General features: G+C 32.2%; 1 protein-coding gene across 1 annotated transcript; it reads right to left on the reverse strand.

Annotated features, from left to right (window-relative positions):
• Nucleotides 1–3298: 3298 nt before the first annotated feature.
• On the reverse strand, nt 3299–5452 carry LOC107488447 (bifunctional dTDP-4-dehydrorhamnose 3,5-epimerase/dTDP-4-dehydrorhamnose reductase). The gene is made up of 2 exons (XM_016109199.3): nt 4862–5452; nt 3299–4111 (listed from the first exon to the last, which is right to left on the reverse strand). Exons 1-2 carry the CDS (start codon nt 5312–5314, stop codon nt 3662–3664), a joined length of 903 nt encoding a protein of 300 aa, XP_015964685.2. The 5' UTR covers nt 5315–5452; the 3' UTR covers nt 3299–3661.
• Nucleotides 5453–9919: the final 4467 nt, after the last annotated feature.

Consider the following 9919-nt stretch of genomic DNA (forward strand, 5'->3'; position numbering starts at 1 on the left):
AACGTTTTGATAACAAGAAAGGATCTTACTAGAAGTGGAATAAAGAAAGAATTAATAAGTAAAATAAATCAACAGAAGATAAATATTTATGTTGCGATGGAAAGGGCCATTGGTCACATACCTGTCGTACTCAAGGCACTTAGTTGATCTTTTATCAAGTATCCTTGAAAAAAGATGACAAAGAAAAGGAGACAAATTTTATTTTCCAAAGATATTGAAAATTACCGCACTCATTATAAAGTATTTGATTTCTTTGAGGATTCTAAAAGAAATATTAACCATTTAATCAATGATAGAAAAATTTAATATTTGATTTCGTCAAGTACTTATGTCATAAAATAATGTAAAAAATTTATTGTTAAGTTTTATTTTTTATGTATTTAAATTTTAAGTATGATATATAAATAATATTTAATAAAATATTAATGTTTATGTTTAAAAATTTTAAAATCACTAAATGTGTCAAGTTTTAATTATTCAGGAATATAATTTTACTGCACATACACCTTTATTTATATTATTGTTGTTGTTGTTGTTGTTGTTGTTGTTTGTCTTTGAAGAAAATGACAAGAACATATAATGAAAATATTTGCCTTGTGAATAGTGCAAGTTTGCATACTATTTTCAAAAGTAATATATATTTTACTTATCTCTTATCAAAAGAAGAATGCGTTAATACCATGAGAAAAATCATATTGAAATAACGAATGAGAAAAATTATGAGTACTTATATATCACAACTTTAAATAAAAATATTATATTAAAAAGTTACCATCACTTTCTTCTAGATTATACTATACTAAAATCAGTGCAATTGAATCACATGATATTGTAAACTAAAAATTTATTAGTCCAAATAAATTCATAATTTAGCATGATTGATTAGGACATCTTAGAACAACTATGATGTGAAGAATTTAAAAACTTCCATGAATATTTACTAAAGAGCCAGAGAATTCTTCAATTTAGTAAATTCTGCTGTACTACATGTTCTCATAGAAAGTTAATTGTAAGGTTATCATAAGTAAAGATTAAATTTGAGTCCTTTGAATTTTTAGAAAGAATTTAAGGAGATATATGTGAATTAATTCATCCACTATGTAGATCCTTTAGATATTTAATGGTCCTAATAGACGCATTTTCGAGATGGTCACATGCGTGTTTATTGTCTTCTTGCAACCTGGAGTTTGCGAGATTACTTGCTCAAATTATTCGATGAAAATCATATTTTTTAGAAAATCCAATCAAAGCGATAATGTTGGTGAATTCACTTCCCAAATTTTCTGTTTGGGGCATGCGACTTTACATGCCGCAACACTTATTCGTTTGAGGTCAACTAATTATCATTAATTTTCTTTTCTACAATTATATTTTGACCAGCAGCCAAATATTTTTTATTTGAGAATATTTGAGTGTACGGTATATGTTTTAATTGCTCTATCTTCTCGTACCAAAATGAAACTCTAAAGAAAATTAAGAATTTACGTGGGTATAATTCTCCCTCTATAATAAAATATTTTAAAATACAAACAAAAGATATGTTTAAATCTCGATTTGCACATTATCATTTTACATAATATATATTCATGAAAAAGTGAATATAATATTAAAAAATTTGTATATTATCTTAATTATATAAAAATAATTATATTAAAAAATATTAATACTATAAATATATTTGTTTATTTTAAATAAAATAAACTAAAATCTCTACTAAAAAAATCCATTCTCAAAAAAAAAAAAAGTTATGTTATGATTTGTTAATGTATGGTATTAATAGAACACTTTTAGATATATTGATATAAGCAAGAATTACAATTTGATTAAAAGAATTAAATATCTAATAAAAATATGTCATAAAAGACAAGTGAAAAAAATTGTAAATATTTATTTATTTTTTTCAAATTATATATGAATTATTGATAAATGAATTTTAATGAAATTATAATACAGAAGATGGTTTATGAGCGCTAATAATGCTAACAACGCCAGAATAAATAAAAAAATAAAAGTTTAAATTGACAATATAATTGTATATTGCATTAATAATAATTGATGATTGAATTAAAAGTTCAAATTAATGTGAATTTTTATATGTATGAAATTATAAATATTTAATATATTTAAAAAATTATGTATTATATATATATGATATTATAGATGTTATATATAATAAAATGTGTATGTTATTTATAAAAAATTATAGATGTTATATTAAAGATATTTTTAGAAGTTAAAGATCTTTAAATAAATTTGAAAAGATAAAAATTGAGCCATCGATGCCAAAAGGGCTAAAGAAAAAGCAATGATTGAAGTAAGTGTTAGTGATATATATTGTGCTAACAATTGAAGTTTTTTAGATGATTTTAGTGATTATTCTTTAGGATGTTATGAATCAATATTTTAGGATGTTATATTAAACTTGAATTTCTTATTTTATAGAATAAATTTGTATATTATAGAATAATTTTATGTGACCACTCGTGATGATTCTCATGGTAAAATAATAAATAATAAATATACATTATTTAAACTATTCAAAATACTATATTCAAACTATTGTTAATTACATATATAATAATAATAATATGTATTTTAAAATTGTATAATATTAAATATAATAAATATATAATTATAGGTATAAAATTATAAAACTATGCCAAAAATATTAAATTAATTTCGTTATACAACCCATCATTTTTATATAGAATGTTATAAATAAAAAATAAAATTTGAATATGAAAGAAAATTATGAAATAAATATTAAATATTATTTTGTTTGATAGAAAACAAAATTAAAAGGATCAAGAATAAAATGTTACAATTAAATATTATTATATAATATCTATATCGTTATTACTATTAATGAAATTGATACAACTTAAAAATGGTAATGCACCTCCTGTTATCATTATTAATGCCATACATGAATTCATGCGCGTGAGGGTGTTATATTCAAATGTTACTGATTTAATTAATAAATGTCACTCATCGAATAATAAATAATGTCAAATATGGAAAGTTTTGGTTTTTTTTGGCTAACTTTTATTTGATTACCAAACATTTTCCTTCCCAAAAAGTGTCGGTGATTAACTGCTTGCTACTTGTTATGGGGTTGCACAAAGTTAATTACCTTAAGCTTTCTTATATGGCTAATCACTTTTCTTATCCCTATAATAACTCATGATGAAAGCTGTTTCTCTGTATTATTGACTCAATCAAATTTTGACCATTAAAGATCTATTGCAGCTATAGTAAAGACACTACACTAGTGTCTTCCAAACATCCATTTATAGCGTTTGAATGAACCAAAAATTTACTATTGAATCCAATTGGATCACTATTCATTCTGAGTCATTACAATCACAATGAGCTCGAAGCTCAAAATCTAATTCAGTGTTTGTAAACAACTCCCATTAAATAATGAGTATATATAGTACTATTAATACAAAATAGAATACAACATAAAAATATATGCACCAAGCAAATGGAAGGAGTAGAAGGCCATACATCTACACAGCATCCACACAAACTGCAATCAATACTAATGCCAAAAAATGGGAACCCTTTTCTCAGAGTTACTTTGGTTCTCTTATTTTCCTGCATTTGCTTACCAAAATGAAATGTCAACTCATGTTCATACCTATTGATGCATGCTTAATCAAGCATTGACCTTTCGATTTGGCTGGAAGACATACTTGACAAGGGACTCCTTAATAGACAAGAGTTCCGGGAACATATTCTTCAACTTAGTTGTATCAAGCTCATTGTTGCTTCTAGGTGCAACGATGACCTTGGCCTGTTCCTCGAGGTCGAAGTTCTTCCATGAGAAGTTGGGGTCAATGTAGTCTTTGTACATCTGTAGGACTTCGTTGTGGCTCACCACACCCGGGTTTGTGAAGTTCCATATTCCGGTGAGGTTCCTCTTTGCCATCTCTATGGAGATGGGGAGTAGTTCGTCCAGTATGGTCATCGAATTCGGAATGTCCACAACCTTGTCATACCGAGTTATCTTCGTGATGAAGTTCCGTGGGTTTGATAAATCAGAGGAGATAGGCATCCTAACTCGCAAGGTACATACATTATCATAGTTTCTCAGCAGATCTTCTACCTGCAACATACAAGGTGAAACAGGGTAAATAAGTATACTAGCCTAAACCAATGTTTCATAATAGAAATGTCGTGGCTGTCAAATTAGCATTATCCTAAGTTATATAGGCAATTGCTTTTTCCATTTACACTTTTTGCCCTTCTTTCTTGTGTTTTCTTGCAAACTGAGCTACATCTATGAATAAAACATTGGTTAAGTGGTAATTTGACAACCATAACATTTTCTTTTTCTTGGGCAATTGTGCAAATACACCTACTTAGTTTGATGAGTTAGATTTAGACACTGTTGGATTGAAGTTTGAAACACAACACAACAAACACCACTTTGTTCCAAAACACTAGCCAAGTAGCTATTACTGCGGAGGGTCCACATATACATACATAACAAGATGATAAAACAAACATAACATGTGTGCCATTGCTCGAAACGACACCAACTAAAACATGTGACTGTACAAGTGATTCTCAACTTAAATTTCTAATCAAGTGTCGAAACGACACCAACAAAATATATCACTTTTTACTAACACTTTAAATTAAATCTTTAAGTACTAAATTTTAAATTCTAAACTCTAATCCTAATAATATAAAAATAAGGTGTTGTTTGGCTAGTATCAATAAAAGGTATTGGCACCCTAACATTTCTCAATTACAAAAGCTAAGATGACATTAGAACTTACCAAGTTATGAACAGATCTCTTCTATAAAAAAAGTTGCCAAAAGTTAAGAGAGAAAAGATAGGTATATATACCATGGCCTTGGTCTTGGAGTAGAAGGATCCAATGAAATTAGGAGTATCCTCTTCCTTGAATCCAATACCAGATCCAAGAGGATGATCCTTATCATATTCAAAGATGCATCCCGTGGCAAAATTAACCAACAACAAACCATTCTCGCGGCACACGTCAGCAAGCGTCAGGGTTCCGACCACGTTGGCCCGTATAGTCTCCACCTTGTGTGATTCACACCAGTCCACGTTGGGCCGTCCCGTCACACCCGCCGCGTTCAACACGTGCGTGGGCTTCGCCGCCGCTATGTCCGCCTCAAGGGAAGCCCTGTTTTCCAGTCGTCCCGACCCGTAGGAGAAGTCTATCCCCTGGGCCCGGCAGAGGTCCCCCAGCAGGCCCCCTATCCAGCCCGTTTTACCGTACAGGAGGAACTTGAGGGGCTTGTTAGCTCCGGCGCCGTTGGTTGGAAAGCCCATGTATGAAGCTGAAGCGCTACTTGTGATGAATCTCTGAGTTTTTCTGTTGTTTTTGACTTCTGCGTTTGTTGTGTATTTCCGCTTTTGAGATTTTTCTGTTGTGAAACTTACAAGAATGGGATTTTCGGGTGCTAGGTTTCGAGGATATATATATAGCGGATATGAATGTGTGTATTGAATAGGGACACACGTTATTTGCATCTTTTTCCCCGACAGTGACTCCTATGAACACGGTTAATCGGCTATTAGTTCTTACAAGATTCTATTGTTATTTTGTTGTGCTAAATTCGCGAATGGTCAATTTTGCTACTCAATATTTCAATTACCATTATTTTAGGAGTGTAATCCCTATTCCCTGGGATGTGATTCAGCTCAAAAGCGAAAATTCAATTTGAAAGACAAAATTATTACTCAAATTGTTCACTGAAATTATACTTGTATTTTAAAATTAGTCTCTAAAAATTTAATTTATTTAATTTAGTTTCTAAAAGTTACATTTATGACTCATGTTAGTTCTTCAATTATTTTTTATAAACACGTACTAATATGAGATGCTGACATGGACTATCAGTACCGCATATCGAAATTTGGTTCAACCAAATATAATAGAATGCTGATGTAGCTATTAATGACACATAGCATGCTGATATAAATGGTAGTATTACGTGACAGAATATAATTTTTTTTTGTCATAACATGATTTCTCTACGTGTTATTAATATGCCTTTATTGCAGATGACTCAATTTAGTCATTAAATTTTGTTAAGTGACTTAATTTAATTTCTGAATTTTGCTAAGCGGCTTAGTTTAGTTTAAATTAAAGTGGTTCATAGACTAATCTTTTTTTTAACTTACTAATTTTTCATATATTTTTCATATGCAACTTAAATAACATTTTATCAAAATTTTTTTCGAAAAGCTTATGATACAACAATTTATTTTATAAAAAACTGTTAAAGTTTTCAAAGGAGTTGATGAATATGGTATAAGAAAAATATGATTGCAAGAAAAGAATGAATCAAATCTAGATATTTGAGAGAGAAATGAATATAATCTTGTATTGAATACTTGGAATGGGTGAATTACACTTGATCTGAATTGGGATATAAGGATTTTATATATAGCAACTTAGCATAATAGAATAACTACCTAGAGATGAACTAAGAATTCAATCACTCGTATAGCAATTGTAACAGAATTTTGAACTTGCTATTCTTGTTTTTTAATGTTCAAGTTATCACTATCCTTCACACTCCCATCAAACTGAGAGAGGGTCTTGGAACCACTCTAGATTTGCTACAAAATTTTTAGAACAAACTGATAGATAAAGTTTTGGTAAAGATATTTGCTACCTGGTCTTGTACTGGAATGTTGGTGACAAATAACTTTTGAGTAGTGACTTGCCCCTTACAAAATGAAAGTCTAGTTCTAAGTTTTTTGACTTACTATGCAAGATGGGATTGGTTGCAAGTAATCAAACACTTTGGGATACAAGAAATTTGCCTAGGTAGCTGCTAGAGCTCGAAACTCAGTTTTCATACTTGACCTGCTCATAGCATGTTGTTGATTGCTGTTCCATGATATCAAATTAGTTCCTAAGTAGACACATATTCGGTTACAGGTTTTCTATCATCACAATCTGCTCCCTAATCTACATTGTAACGACCCACATTTTTTAAAATCTAAATATGAATAAGTTATAATTTATTTTATGAATTGGAATTCCTTATTTTTAGAAATTATTTTATTATAAAATATTTTACATAATTAAAACTATAATTCTAGTAATTTATGAGTAATGAAAAATTATATGTATATTTTATAAGTAATTTATATTTTACTTAGTCATGCGAATAGAACATGTAGTAGTTGTTGTCCGCGCATAAAACAGAATAATAAAGAAAGTAATACCGAATTGGTGTAGAAACAATGATGGAAAATCAGTTAAGACCTTGGAGATGCTTGTTCTTTCGGATTAATACTTCTTATTAACTACTTTAACAATGAGTGATTCATTTAATGGCAAGGCTATAAGTGATTAAAGCCGAGGCTAGTGGTCTTTAATCTCCTCTGATCCACATCAAACGCCGGTGCTAATGGTCATTCAATATGAATGAGGGTGAAGCTCACGCAATTCAATCTCTGGTGATCCTACTCAAAATGCCACAGACAAGGTCAGATCTTTCGGATTGGAGAATGATGCTCATTATTCTAGCCATAACGCCATAGAGACCTCAATTACCCATGACTAACGAGATTTCATGTCACGTATCCCAATTAGCCCAAATAACTTGTTGGAACCTGTGATGTATTCTTAACCTGTTGCTCCATACTATCCGGCTAAGGCTTCGTAAGAGCTCATGTAGAATAAGGGGGTCATACTCTCGTTTCATCCCAGATCCATAAAGATGAAGAACGACAATACATCATAAAAAGGAACTAAACATATATTAGAGTAAAAAAGTAATAATATTAATCCATGGGAATGAGCAGAGCTCCTATCCTTAACTTAGGAGGTTTAGTTGCTCATACTTTATAAAGAAAACAGATAAGAAGGTGTAATGTAATGTGTCTGTACTTCTCCCCTCCTGGGAGGCATGATCATCAGGAGGAAGGAAGTCCCTTATTTATAGTAAAAATTCTAAGACTAAACCTAAAAGATATTGTTCTTAATTAAAAATTACAAAAAGAAAATAAAATAAGTTAAGAAGTGCTAAAATCCACTTTGGGCCCACTTTGGTCATGTGCTTCGTATGCCTGGCGTACAACTTGGGCTTCTGGGCGTTGAACGCCCATTAGGGGGTGAGCGTGCTGTTTCCTTGCTCCATGGGTGGTGTTGAACTCTAGTCTTGGGCGTTCAATGCTGGGCTTGCTCCTCTTTGAGTTGGGCGTTGAACTCCAGTCTTGGGAGTAAGTTGGGCATTCAACGCCTAGTTTGGGCAAACATTTCCAATGAAAAGTATATACTATTATATATTTCTGAAAAGCTCTAAAAATTAGCTTTCCAACGTCGTTAAGAGCGTGTCGATTGGACCTCTGTAACTCAAGATATACTCGTTAGAATGCATGGAGGTGAGGATTTGACAGCATCTGCTATTCTTTCTTTGCCGCTGAATCAGACTTTGCCAAAACTTGCCAATTTTGCCAAAAATCACCTGAAATCATAAGAAAAACACAAAAACTCAAAGTAGCATCCAAAATGTGAATTTTGCACTAAAACTTAATAAAACTTAATAAAATATAATTGCTACAGTGATGGTGTATAAGAGTTTCGAAGTAAGACAACATGCTGTACTTAGAGAAGAACCCAAAGAATAGAGCAGCTGCAGCTCCGATGATGACATTCCACGGGTAGAATGGCGGCAGGAAGCTCCGGTGGTGACGCAGCGGCTTTGAGATAGCGTACTGGCCCTTCTTTCTCGCATGCAACAGCACCAACATCAACCACCGCACCTCCCTCTTTCCACTATTGCGTTATCTCTTTGCAGGTTTCTCCTCCGGCAGCGGCAATAGTGACTGGACAGTGATGAACGGTGATGGCTCTCCATGGACGGCGGCTGATAAACCACTATTTTATGGTTTACAATGTGCTTAATTGTGTGGTTTTATCATGGTCTTTGCCCACTTATTCATATAATTAGCATGCATTTATATTTCCTTCCTAAAATTATTACATGATTGAAAACATGCTTCTTTGGTCTTAATTTAGCTAATCTTAATCCTCTCTTATTACCATTCGATGCCTTGATCTGTGTGTTAAGTGTTTCAGGCTTTATAGGGCATGAATGAGTGAGAGATTGGGAAGGAAGCTTGCAAAAATGGAAGGAACACAAGAAATTGAAGAGATGACCAGCGAGAAGTGACGCGTACGCGTCAGCTACGCGACCGCGCGGAAGAAAGGAATTCGCAGTGACGCAGCCGCATGGCTCACGCGACTGCGCGGATTGGAAAAGCATAAGTGACGTGGAAGCGTGGACAACGCGAACGCGTGGCTGGGAAAAACGCGAATGACGCGTCCGCATGGATGATGCGATCGCGTGACGTGCGCGATCTGCAGAATTACAAAAGTCGCTGGCAGAGATTCTGGGCCGCATTTCAACCCAGTTTTCGGCCCAGAAATACAGATTAAAGTCAGGAAACTTGCAGAGACTCATTATGCTCTCATAATTCACGATTTTAGGATTAGATGTAGTTTTTAGAGAGAGAGAGGTTCTCTCCTCTCTCTTAGGATTTAGGATTTTAGGATTTCTATTAGTTTAGTTCAATTCATCTTCATTCAAGGTTCTATATTCCTTCAATATTTATTTTCTACTTTTATTTACTCTAATACTTTTATTTGTATTTGATTTATGTTGCCCAATTGGCTTATGAACCTTACCATGTTATGACCTGAATTTATATTTAGACGTAGTTTGATTGCTTTATTTACATGAATACTTTTAATTTAATTTAGATATTTTTCCTTTTGGCTTTGGTTGATTAATTGGTGACTCTTGAGTTATCAAACTCATTGTTGATTGAAAATTGGAATTCTTCAAGAATTGATTCGAGATCCAATAACTCTAACCTTTTCCAAGGAAAGACTGGGACTTGAGGATTCGAATT

Source organism: Arachis duranensis, chromosome 1 (genome assembly GCF_000817695.3).
Source record: "Arachis duranensis cultivar V14167 chromosome 1, aradu.V14167.gnm2.J7QH, whole genome shotgun sequence".
Classification (NCBI taxonomy): Eukaryota; Viridiplantae; Streptophyta; class Magnoliopsida; order Fabales; family Fabaceae; genus Arachis; species Arachis duranensis.